Source organism: Pangasianodon hypophthalmus, chromosome 16 (assembly GCF_027358585.1).
Source record: "Pangasianodon hypophthalmus isolate fPanHyp1 chromosome 16, fPanHyp1.pri, whole genome shotgun sequence".
NCBI classification, from domain to species: Eukaryota; Metazoa; Chordata; class Actinopteri; order Siluriformes; family Pangasiidae; genus Pangasianodon; species Pangasianodon hypophthalmus.
In genome coordinates this window covers 20,755,696-20,769,103 of record NC_069725.1, presented here as the reverse complement: position 1 = coordinate 20,769,103, position 13,408 = coordinate 20,755,696, and the positions used below count along the sequence as shown (strand labels likewise).

General features: G+C 38.9%; 1 protein-coding gene across 2 annotated transcripts in view; it reads left to right on the top strand.

Annotated features, from left to right (window-relative positions):
• Positions 1–13,408, top strand: part of spryd3 (SPRY domain containing 3) — a 46,733-nt gene that overhangs the window by 17,204 nt on the left and 16,121 nt on the right. For both annotated transcript variants that reach the window (XM_026920756.3, XM_026920755.3), the window contains exon 7: positions 7,265–7,414. In XM_026920756.3, the coding sequence (XP_026776557.1) occupies positions 7,265–7,414 (150 nt within the window). The remainder of the gene's footprint in view (positions 1–7,264; positions 7,415–13,408) is intronic.

Here is a 13,408-nt window from a genome sequence, read left to right as displayed (position 1 = left end):
TGTCGTCTTCACAATCATAATACGAGTATAATAAGCAGGAAATATTATTTTTCCTCAAAAGTATACATTTTAGAAAAATGAGAAATCAGTACCACATTTATTTAAGGCATTTTATTTGCCTGCAGAAATCGATTGTCCTGTCATGTCAAAATGCCATATCATATTTTTTAAGGAATGAAACACTTGGAGGCACGCTGTTATAGGAAAATAATCAACAGTAGGGTGGCGTGATGTGGCCTGACATGAATCAGTGTTACTGTCACCACCCAAAAGTTGATCATTTTCTAATAACTGCATGTCCTGAAATGTTCTATTCGTCTTATATGATTACAGTTTTTTAAAATTATTATAGAATGACACCTACTTTTTATCCATGTAAAGTTATGTGCAACGTTGTGGACCGTCTATGAAACATTAGTTCCTGTTATCGCTTACATTATAGCAGCTATAAACGGTCGTTCCCTCACCAGCCTCTCTTTATTTCTCTCTTGTCATGTTACTGTGAAACTGCAACGTGTAGACTTGTCCATCCTGGTAGAAAACCTAGGAACATATTTATTCTGATTGTTAAAGCTCTGACTCCTTCCATGCACGGAGGCATAGTTATCTGGCGTGTGACAGAGAATCTAGAAGCTGCAGATTTGTCTCCTGCTGCTGTGGGTCGCTGATTTTCTACAGTTGAACTGTGGGAAAAGTGGTTGCTGTATGCTTACGGAGCCATTTTTAAGCGCTACAGTTTAGCCATAGTATTTACAATTTTCAGCCCTTGCTACAGTGTTAGAGGAAACAGTTTCTGCTTTTTCAGATGAAGCAGTGATCAGACCAAACGTGAATAAAGCTCACCTGGCAGAAAACCCAATTCACTGAAGGGGAAAGGATTTGCAAATCACAGTTTTGTGAACCAATAAAAAAACAAGAAAATTACGAGTTAGCATGGAGCCACTGAAGTACACTCCGGTTTTTGTGGTAAAATCTGTTTTTGTTTTGTTTTTTTTTTTCTCTCTACTTTGTTTTATGTCTGGACCGTTTCATCTCTTTTCCATCCAAAAACTTTTCGGAGACTCTTCTCGTTATTGTTCAGTCCACTGGCTTCTTCCAAGTACAGATAATGACCTGGGTTCTTGAGTAAAAAAGAGTTTGTCTTTTTCCAGTAAACTCTACCAGTGTGTGACTTTTAGTTTCACTCTTCTCTCAGAACAAGAGCGCGGGAGTGAACAGGAAACGCAGACTTTCATTGCCGACAGTGTGAGGTCTGCTAACGTGCTTTAACAAGAGCGATTTCCACTGTGGGTGTGACTCTCTGTCTTGTTAAAGATGGAAAGTAAGATGACTCTGGAGAAAAATGAGTCATTTCTCTTATTTGGGCCGTGTGTTGTTGAAGAAAATCAGATGCATGATTGAGTCAGTATTAGTACATGTGATTGGAGAGTTTATATAACATTTAACTTCTTGTTTAAAAAAAAAATAGTGATGTCAAATTTATGTTTTTTTTTTTTTTATAGAGTAGGTATAGTCTTTGGGGCTTGTTCAGGAAAACTGTCTATTTCCGGCTTTTACTGTTTTTATTCTTTTTATGCAAATTGGAAGCAGATTGCTCCCTGTATGCCTTCCAGCCATGTTCTGCCTCTGGGAGCTCAACTTAACAACTATAAACCCCTTAAAGTTTTCTACACAGTCCAAGGCCAGAAGTTTTTCTCTTCTTCTAAATGATTATTGTTTTGGAGGTTTTATCAACAGAAAGCCACTTGGAGAGGCAACTCGGAGAGCCTCGGGAGAGGAGTTAAGACTTTAGTACATGCGCCACATTTCTGCTGAAAGCATCAAAAGGACTTGCAGACCTTGGAGACATGCTGGAGTTCATCTGTTGCTCAATATCATAAAACGATTAGCCGCTGCCTTTACACAGAAGTACCTAGTGATTAGCAGTTGGGGTTGGACGAGGCTGCCAGCAATTATGGTCCTTAAATCATGTGAGGAATGAATTTATATAGGGCACTGCTAAGCTGGATAGGAAGCTCAGAGAGAGAAGATGGCTGCGGATTTCACTTTCAGAATTTATTCTTCTCTTTGAAGCATTGTATAAAGGAAAAAAAATACTTTAGTCCAAATCTTTAATCCCTTTGAGAACGTAACAATAGAGACTTATTAATCCACACCCTTTGTTCTATGCATACACAACTCACATTTGTAGTTTGTTCCATTTTTACTGAACGTTATCATGAGCTAAATTGCACCTTCAAAAGTACAGAAATGGCTCCCGAGTGACCAAGGTCATGCTCTCTGAATGGGAGGGATGGCATACTCTCTCTCTTCCCTGTCAATCACAAAGACACTAGCCAATCATAGGCATTTCTGAGCTCATGTATGTAGAAGAGGGTAGATAGCACTTTCTTTCGAATGCAGCTTGATTCTTTGATGCAGCTTGAGCAGCAGTTTGAAGAGATGTGGTTGGCTGGATTTCATGTCTCGCAGGAAGCACGTGTTCTAGCCTTCACCGTCTCTGGTTGGAGTGTATGTATATATACAGTACTGTGCAAAAGTCTTAGGCACCCTATTTTTTTTTTTTTCTTTTTTTTTTAGTACAAACTATATAGATTTTTATTTTATGACTTCAACATGATGAAGTCAGTACCAAAACATTTTAGATTTCCAAACATTAGTTTTCCAGCAAAAAATTAAATGTTACAGAAAAATGTTTGTATGTCAGTAAAGAAAGCAGCATATTACGTAGGAGACACTTTCCAGACAAAAAACATGATGAAGGCTGCTGGATTTTGCTGCAAAAATAAGACGCAAGTGCAACAGTCAAAGTCTCCAGAAGAACTGTGGCTGCTTCTGCAAGATGCTCAGTAACACTTACAGCTCATTTCCTTATAAAACTTAAACTGCACACAATGTACCCGAGACTGCTAATTTCTTTTTTAAAGTGAAGGGACCAAATATTGACTTTGTTTCATTTATTACTGTCTGCTCTTTATAATATTTTTTTTTAATGAAGAAACATTTAATTTCATTATTCTTGAGGGCGTCTTTTCTCTCTAGCATTTCTTTGCATGTGCCTAAGACTTTTGCACAGTACTGTATGTATGTAGGTATGTATGTATATAAACACTTGGCCAGTGTTCTTTCTACGCCAATAATTAAGATTAACAGGCAGTATGTAATGAAGAAAACACTTGGGGGTTTGGTGTTAAAGGAAACTAATCAATGATGGGGTGGTGTGATGCAGCTCAGTGCTAAGCGGACTTATTGTTTTCACCCTAAAGTTGATTATTTTCCTGATAAAGTGCTTTATTCCTCTTATATGACAGCACTTGACAATGTCTAACAATGATTACAATTTTTCTGTACAAGATTTCTTAAAACTTGCAGCCCTCTTGCACTATTGTCAGAGCTGCTGTTATAGAAAATGAATCAACATCTTCCAGTTGAGAATTCAACAGAGCTGTGGTATAATAAAAAGATATGACTTGTTTTGATTTGGCTGTGATCGCCTGTACTATTAAATTTTACACTGATCTTCACAATGAAGTTTTAAAAACAGGTGTGTTTTATGGGGATCTTTAAGCCTTGCAGTCATGCTAATGCCTGGGTTTTAAGGATTAGCACTTTTTCAGGTTTCCTTTAGTGGGTGTTGAGGTGCATTTGCTTAAGAGCTTCAGAAATATTTTGGAACTCCTTGGAAACCTTGAGTGGCACATAAGAGAGAGCGTGCAAGTGCACCATCAAGCCTTTTAATGGAAGCTTGTATTAGATTGAAGTGCCTCTCCTTTTAGAGTGCATTCAAGGTTACTGTAAAGACACTTGAAAAGGCTCCATTTGACTCTTGTTTTAATGGCATGAGATGTCTTCATCAGTTTCGTCATAATAAATCACAGGGTGATAAGCAAGTAAAAACGTGTTCTGCAGACCAAGTGTACAAATGTCAGGAGCGCTCTTGGAGATGGGCGCACGCCAGCAAGTATTCTCCTCCTCCGAGATGCTCCAGAAAACAGGTTTCGGAGCAGTGCACCTGTTGCCCAGGCAGCAGCTCAACAAAACAAGCAGAAGGGCTGCAGACGAGAGCGGCTGTGAGCCGTTCGGATCTGTCAGTGCTGTCACCGGAGCGTGCCGGGAGCTGTCGGGTGCCGCTGGGAGTGGCCAGCCTTCCCGTTACTCAGCACTGAGTAGGCAGGAAGGTGTGACTCAAGGAATTTTAACTCGGGGATAAAGGAGCACGCGACTGGTCTTGGCACGACTAGTACGCTAACGAGAAGAAGAAACATCAGCGAGAGCAGAGAATGAGAAAAAGTTGATGTATGACGAATCCTGACAAACCTCTGCTGATGAGAATAGAGAAGGTGGAGTCAGATTTGAACAGTGAAAACAATGAAATGTTTTGCATGAACAAACACATTGGCGTGCTTCTGTGGAAGTTATGCGCATGAAGAAATTGTAAAATGAGCCATTTAGATCAAAAACAGGCACACCAGACTCCTCTGATGTGTGTGTGTGTGTGAGAGAGAGTACTTTTCATTTAGACGCTCTTAGCCAAATAGTTGAAAATTCAGTGATACAAAACATCTAGTCAATCTGCAAGACACCTGTAAGACAAGTGACTAATATTAGTTTCTGCTAGTATCTACTTAAATGATGTGAAATGTAGCCGGTTAATGTTAGCAAAAACTTACTATAACATGCTTTTTCAAATCAGATTCCTGAGTCCATGCCTTCTAGGGAGGTAAAGGAGTAGCCTCACTTTACATGAGTCTTTTCTTACTTCAGCATTTTGAAACATTATATTGAGGTAGGGCCAGGGGCGCTCATCCTCAGGCTCCACACTGCAGTCTGGGGGATTGATTATCCATGTTCAAGGACCCTCAGCCTGAAAGACAAGACTAATGCTGGTTTGCTCAAGTGCTAGAAAGGTCTAGGTCAGGGCTCGTCAACTTGCAGACAGTGCAGAGTGCTTGGAAAAAAATACTGTAGCAGAATCAATAAACATGAAAAAAAAAAACAACTCGTCATAGTTCAGAGACTTTAGTTTTCTAAACATAACGCTGCACAGCTTCTGTAACATAGTCATTTGCTGCTTATCTAAAAATGTTAATTATTAATTATTATAAAATATTATCATGCAAATTACTTAGCTAAATGCATCTCTTCAGACCAGGGACTAGAGACATTAGCTCAGAAAGGAATGAGTTTTCACAAACTTTGAGTATTTTTTCCCCCCAATTTTTTTCTCTCTCTGGTCTGATTAGCAAACTGACAAGATAGTTTGTTTAAAAAAAAAAATCAAATCACATCAAATTCTTATTTATAGCCATAAACTAATTATTAATGGTTAAACATTTAAAGGTAAATGTTATCACCATTGTAAGCAAGGAATTTTATGGAGCTGGACCTTCACCAACTTTAGTTGAATGCAAAGAAAGACAGTTGTGAAAAGGACGAAGTCAAACTTAAGAGCATAAATAAGACAATAAATAAAAATAAAGCAGCAGAGTGCTTCAAGGCAAGGTCAGGATTTCGTACTAGCATGCTTTTTTCCTGCTCCCTCACCAATTTCTAGCTTTGTACGTCTGTCAGATCGTCTGAGCAGCAGTCACTCTCAGGGGTAAACAAGGATACCAAGAGTTGTAAATGGTGTTGGAGGATTGTTTCCATTGCTTGGGCATATGGTGATTTTGACATTGTGAATGGAAACTTTGGGGCAATTAATGAAGAGTGTTTAAAATCTGAAAGTCATTACACTGCTGTGTTGTGGGTTGGATTCAGCGCCTTTGTTCTACTGAGGAAAGAATAAAAGATGGGCCGAGTGTCCTGAGCAGTTCTATAGTTCTCCTGCACGCCACATTTTAGGTTTTCTTGCATTACTGTTTGCATTCTGAGCATTCTGAGGAGAATTAGCTGATGAGTTGAGTCAAAAATATTCAGGGTGGAAAATACTGAGAAATTATACTTGGAGAAAGATAATGTGTCAAAATTTTAAAAATTAAAGCCAGAAAATTTACTCAGTTTTTTTAAAAACTAGTGAAACTAAGTAATGTATTCATGTGAAAATGAACTTTTATTACTTAATCTACCATTTTTCAGAAAACCTCATTCACTCTCTGTAACTTTGCTTGTCATATGCATGACTAGCACTAGATAGTTTGCTAATTAATTAATCAGAAGTAAAATATATAATATTTACCATTAGCTGGAATTTGACAGTTATGTTAACTACTAGTCTAACCTGGCCTTATCAGAGAAAACAGGCGAACTTGGTTAAATATTGCCAGTTAATGTTAGTAAATTAGCAAAACTTACCTCGATGTGTTTTTTTTTCCCCCAAATTTGATGGTGTTCATGCTTTAGAGAGGGGTAACTGCAATTTACTTCTGTAAATTGAACTATGAGCCTCAAATTGTATTAATTTATTGTTAATTTAATGGGAAAAACTTCAAATGTTATGGCCCTGATCTCTGCCATGATCTCTGCTATTTACTTATAAACCTTTACACATTATTAAAATGAACCAGACTTGTGATACAATTGTGTTTAGTTTCTATGAATGTTTTATTATGTTCTTTTCCCATTGACAACCCCATATGACATACAGCCTAAATATTACAGCAGCTGAGTCAAAGTTATTTTAAGGTGTCTAATGACTTAAAACAGTTAACACAATTACTTTATTTTTTTTTAATAAAGTTACTTTAAGTTCCAACAGGGTGAAAATCTTTAGCGTTTTACTGTGAGCAAGTTAATAATCAGGAAAAAAAAAATGCTTTCACAAAACCTAAAATAGAAAAGATTTACATCTCTCTTAGCTAGAGAAGAACTTTAATTCAGAAATTATTTCAGAAAAAGCAGTGGCTGATACTTGGAGATATTTCTACGGTATATGTACAGTATGTGTACCCAATATGTATCGCAATATATAGGTTTGCTAACAAACTGCCAGCAAAACAGTAGTGTTAGTAATACTTGGTAGGTCAGTAATACTTTTAATTAATGTGTTTAAAAAAAAAAACACACACAGTGGAACAGATGGAAAATGGAAAAAAAAAATCTATAAAATTGGGAGATTTTCACAAATCCAAACAGCGAGAGACTTGTAAAAGGTCTTATTTATAGTGCATATTTATATGAAAGTAAAATTTTAAAGCTAGCTTCTCCTGGTCTCAGTAGTCATTCTCTCAGCTGCTGTGCAGTAGATAGCAGTAAGTGTGTTATTCAGCACATTGTCGTTGGTGGGTTTGGTGATGAGTAACCGTGCTGGTGTGTGCCTTCACAGCTGCTGGAGTATGTAGGAAAGGGAAAGAGCATCATGGACGTGGGACTCGCTCAGGCTCGCCAGCCGCTCTGCACACGGAGCCACTACTTCGAGGTGGAGATTGTGGACCCTGGAGAGAAGTGCTACATTGCATTGGGCCTCGCTCGAAGAGTGAGTAACGTACACAGCATTGTTTATAGTTGGTGTTCTATTAATGGTGTTATAAAACTCAGCAATGTGGTTGAGGCTGAATTCTACTGCTGAAAAATGGGGTTTTAGCCAGAACTGGGGTTTTCTGTCTATAATAAACTTGGTAGGAGTTCAACACAGAAGTGGGCGTGGCCTAAACTTGAAAGTTCTTTCTTCCTCCTTCCTTCCTTCCTCCCTGCTTTCTCCCTCCCTCCTTCCTTCCTTCCTTCCTTCCTTCCTCTCTCCTTGCCTCCTTCCTTACTTCCTTTTCTTCCCCTCACTCTCCATCCATTCTCCCTCCCTCCTTTGCTCTCTTCTTCTTTACTTTTCTCCTTCCTTCCTTCCTTCCTTCCTTTCCTCCTCCCGCCCTCCCTTCCTCCTTCCATCCTACCTTCATCTCTCCCTCCTTCCTTCCTTCCTTTTTCTCCCTCACACTTTCCTTCCTTCCTACCTACATCCTTCCCCTTTCTTTTTTCTGTCCTTCTCTCCTTCCTTCTGTCCTTTCTATCTGTCTCTCCCTCTCTCCTTCCTTCCTTCCTTCCTCCCTCTCACTCTCTTAGTTCCTCTCTCCTTCCTTCTCTGCTTCCTTCTATCCTTCGTTCTTTCTTTCTTTTTCTCTCTTTCTTCCTTTCTTTCTTCCTTACTTCCTTCTGTCCTTCAATTCTCCCTCTGTCTTTCACTCCCTTCGTTTCACCTTTGTTCTTTTTTCCTCTCCCTCCTTCCTTCTTCCTTCCTTCCTTCCTTCCTTCTTTCTTTTGTCCTACAGTTATTAAGCTCTTCCAGTCACTTCTGTACCATTGTACATTATTAACATTAACAAAAGTTGTGATCCATTTGAGTGCAAAAGTTTGGTTTCTTAAGTGAAAATGTAAATATTTTACATTTTATCAACAAAACTATATTTTTGTTACTATTATAGTGTTTTGCCATTGACAGTCCCTTACAACATACAGCATAAATATAGTTAATAGTTATTTTAACTTCTAAGGTTTGATGAGCTGTAGTTGATTTATTTGCATGTGCCTCATTAAGATGTCTAATGACTTAACAGTTAACACAATTACTTTAATTACTTTGCTAAGCCTTAAATTGAAAACTCTCAAATATTTTGTTGTGAGCAAGTTAAGAATGAACGAGAGTCAGGACAACTGCTCTCACAACACAACAAAACTCACTGAATTAATCAGCTATTATTTCAGCACTGATATAAGGGGCGACACATTTCAAGCAGATTTTAAAATGCTAGAACTTTACTTGTGGGTTTGATGCATGCAAAAGTGAAACATATTTAAGTAGTTTTCAGATCTTCCCATACTAGAAAATGTCAAAATTACACCATGTGAAGGTTTTTTCCCCAGGCCACCATTTCTCTTCCATTTTCAAGGTAATTTTATTTGGTGATTTGTGACTAAACCATTTTCACCAAGGGTTTGTACTGCTTAGTCTTGGAAAATGACCTTATTTAAACCTTTATAATTAATAAATATCGTCACATTTTTCTCTAAAATGTGGAAATTTTCACAGTTTAGAATCTATGGTGAGGCCATTTGAAATACTCAGTGCCTCCTTGCGTATATGAGCACTGTACAATGGAACCACACATGGTGCAACATCCATTTTCACCTGCCCTGAGGCGGAGCACGTAAATGTGGAGCAGCCTCGTGACAAATCACCTCTTGCTCTTTCCACCACATGAGACGTGCAGAGGAAAAGAACACTCAGCACTGTCTGTGCAACACTTGAAGTCTGTGCTTGGAGCAGAGAATTTTTTCCATGAAGTTGGAGCCCAAACGTAATCAAAAGGCTCGTCTAAACGACGCGGCAACAAACGAATAAATCACTTTCCTAGTAAAATCACTAGCTCCTCTTACTGTTGTCTTTACATATAAACATTTCTGCTTCACGCTTTCCTCTTAGTTAACCTTGATAATTTTGATGGCCATCGTGCCTTCCTGCCTGTCGTCTCAGGGTGGCCATGGATGGTGCTGGGCTAATTACTCTCAGGTCTGCAACCGCAGACAGTAAACATGCTTGTCAACTGAAGGGTTGAGCAAGGCCACTGACTTCGCTGTCCTCTGAGGGGGGGAAAAATGGAGAATTCGGGTGGGGGTAGTGGCAGGAAGGTTTATCAAAGGTGCCATAACTTCCCCTGGAACATTGCAGCCTTTACGCATCTGTATTTTATTATGCAGCAAAGGGCAACAAAGGTGGTAAAGCAGGTAATTGCAGGGCTGCTTAATTACTGTTTACTTGCATTGGACGTCAAGCTTCGCACAGCATCCTGTGTCTGAGAGACACAAGATGCTCACGAGCTGCTAATAAATCAGACTTGCCAACCTTCGCGCATTTTGCGTAGGAGCTCCTCATTTTAACATTGGAGTACGCTGCTACAAGTTATCGCTCAAAAGTACTGACAGTTGCGCAGGTGCCTTCGACTTAACTCGGAAGTGGGAATTCTGAACTCAGAATGTCAAGCTTGGCGCAATCGGGCTACAAAGTGGGGGAAAAAACGGACGCCTCTATGTAAGCGTATGTTTTGTTACCAACAAGCTAGCTAGCTAACATTAGTGATCATGAGTTTATGATGTATTTACAGTCTCAAAAGAGTGAACTGCATGGTCAGTGTTATAGATTTAAACAACTAATGTGTCTGTGTTGGTGAATCTAAAGTAAATACTACTATAAAGTTGTTTAAAGTATGGATGTGATATTTTACTTACTGTTGACATTGTGAGTGGCCATGTTGACATAATGTTATATGTTGAACTTGGGGCTTGAGGAGACCTTCCAGGCTTTCTGAGTAGGAATTCCAGATTGAAAGAGCAGGGTTTCTTTCTTTATTTCTTTTTGTTTTTTTCCTTGTCAGAGGTTGAAAATTCCAAGTTACAAGCTTTAGTTGAATGCAACAAAACTGTCACCCCCTCGGAAGCCCCACCCCCTTACCTCATGTCACATCGGCTTTTGTTCTCATCTTGATTTTACCGCTTGAACGATGCACCCTCGCTTTCTAGCAAGGTAAACTGGTAATGTTATCAGTTTATTGATGTGAAAATAAAAGAAATCAATATACAGTCAGGTCCATATGTATTTGGACAGTGACACAATTTTTGTCATTTTGCCTCTGTATGCCACATTGAATTTGTAATGAAACAAGCATGATGTGCTTGAAGTGTATACTTTCAGCTTTAATTCAAGGGGTTTAACAAAAATACTGCATTAACTCTTTAAGAATTACAGCTATTTTTACATAGTCCCTCCATTGTCACAGGCTCAAAAATAATTGAACAATTATTATACAGCCTAATTATTATACAAAACTGATAAGCAGTTTCATGGCCAGGTGTGGCCTGTTTCCTCATTATTTTATGACAAATTAAGGGGCTAAAGTTCTGGAGTTGATTCCAAGTGTTGAATTTGCATTTGGTAGCTATTCATTGGAACTCTCAATATGTGGTCCAAAGAGGTGTCGATGCAAGTGAAGGAGGCTTTCATTAGGCTGAAAAAACAAAACAGAGCTATCAGCGAAATAGCAAAAACTAGGAGTGTCCAATTTGGTACACTTTTTAAAAAAAGGAATGCACTGGAGAGCTCAGCAACACCAAAAGGCCTGGAAGACCACAGAAGACATCTAATGTGGATGAATGCAGAATTCTTTCCTTGTTGAAGAAAAACCCCTTCACAACATCTAGCAAAGTCAAGAACACTCTGGAGGAGGTAGGCGTATCATTGTCATAGCCTACAATCAAGAGACACCTTCATGAATGTAAATACAAAAAACTAAAAAACCTCTTAAAAAAAAAAAAAAAAAAAGGCTGACCAGTTCTGGAGCCAGATTAACTTGTACCAGAATGATGGGAAGAGAAGAGTGTGGAGAAGGAAAGGAAGGGCTCATGGTCCAAAGCATACCACATCATCTGTCAAACATGGTGGAGGAAATGTTATGGCATGGAAATGTATAGCTATGTATGTATGTATGTATATAGGTCACTGGTGTTTATTGATGATGTGACTGCTGGTAGAAGTAGCAGGATGAATTCTGAGGCGTATAGAGCTATACTTTCTGCTCAGATTCAGTCAAATGCTGCAAAACTGATAGGACGGCACTTCACAGTACAGATGGATAATGACCCAAACATACTGCGAGAGTAACCCAAGGGCTTCTTAAGGCAAAGAAATGAAATGTTCTTAAATGTACGATGACCTCAACCCAACTGAAGAATGATTTTCACTCACTGAAGACAAACATAAAGGCAGAAAGATCCACAAACAAGCAGCACAAACTGAAGGCTGTTGTAGTAAATGCCTGGCAAAGCTTCTCAAGGGAGGAAGCTCAGCGTTTAGTGATGTCCATGGGTTCCAGACTTCAGGCAGTCATTGACTGCACAGGGTTTTCCTTAAAAATAATCCTAATGTTTATGATTATTTTAGTTTGTCCAATTACTTTTGAGCCTGTGAAAATGGAAGGCCTCTGTAAAAAATTGCTGTAATTCTTAAAAAGTTAATGCTATATTTCTGTTAAACCCCTTTAAATTAAAGCTATATTTGAATTAAAGCTGAAAGTCTACACTTAAATCACATCTTGATTGCTTCATTTCAAATCCATTGTGGTGTGTTGTACAGAGGCAAAATTATGAAAATCTTGTCACTGTCCAAAATACTAATGGACCTGCCTGTATGTTTGACTTACCTAACATCAGACAAATATGTAGTTAACATTGGGTAACTTTTTTAAAAAAAGTTTCCACCTTAGACAAGTGATTTGTAAAAGGACTATCAAATATGCACTGCATTTCTCCCCCCCAACCCTCCTTGGCAGGACTATGCATTATTCCTCTTAAGAGTTGGCAGGTCTGATAAGACAAACTTCGATGAGGATACCTATGATGTTCATATGTTTATATGGTTTAGGGACAGTCACACTGTGATTTGTCCTTTGACCACCTGGATTGGTGGACTGAAGAGGAATCTAATTCCTAGTTTGGCAGCCATGTAAGAACAGCCCTCTTCAGCATCACCTGCTTCCACAAGCAACTGCTTCTACCATTAAAGATGGCAGTTATATTGAATAGTCACTAAACTGCATCCACTATTTTCCCAGTACCATGGTTCACCAGCTGGTGACCCCTGACCTAGTCCATTCCAGATAACAGATAACATTCTTTAGAGTTTCTATGAGTTTCCCAGTTTCAGTGCCAGTCTCTTTGAATGTCCATCAAAAGCTGAAGGGATAGTGAAGGTAAAGATAGATAGCACTTAACAGATAACATTCTTTAGAGTTTCTATGAGTTTCCCAATTTCAGTGCCAGTCTCTTTGAATGTCCATTAAAAGCTGAAGGGATAGTGAAGGTAAAGATAGACAGCACTTGATAAGTTTAGATAGCACTTGTTGGATAAGTGTGATCTCACCCTTCACGCTACCTTATCAGTGCTTTACTTTCAGTGTTATACTCCTTGTCAATTCAACAGCAATTGCAGGCATGGACAAATGATAAATTAATTAGCTATCTCATCATGTGCCTGCCTAGTTCCATGTTTTGGTTGCATGGAAACCAAGGCTTGTTGTGCGTTTTTTTTTTTTTTGGCTTGGTTTCGTCAGTGTTTCCATGTCCCTGCATGCTTCTGATTCTGAAAAGATTGTCTGTCATCCGTGCATGCTAATTAATCCATTTAGTAAAAATCATTCTACCGTCATCCCGATCACTCCTCGACCTACGTGAGACATCTCTAATTGTTGAACCTACTTGTCCTCCAGGCAACTACGAATAAAAAACGAATATCCCTGCTTGTCCTACCCTTGACCCGCCCTCTAGCCATAGAGCACTAGAAATCAACAGTTCCTCCAGAACCAGGTAACCTGAAACACATACTTTTAGTGATTTTCAACTGTGGGTTACAATCTGACTGCGGTGGTTCATTTCTCTGAGCCTCACTCCAACAAATCCCTTTCTGTTGTACCAATAAAGCAATAGAGCGCTG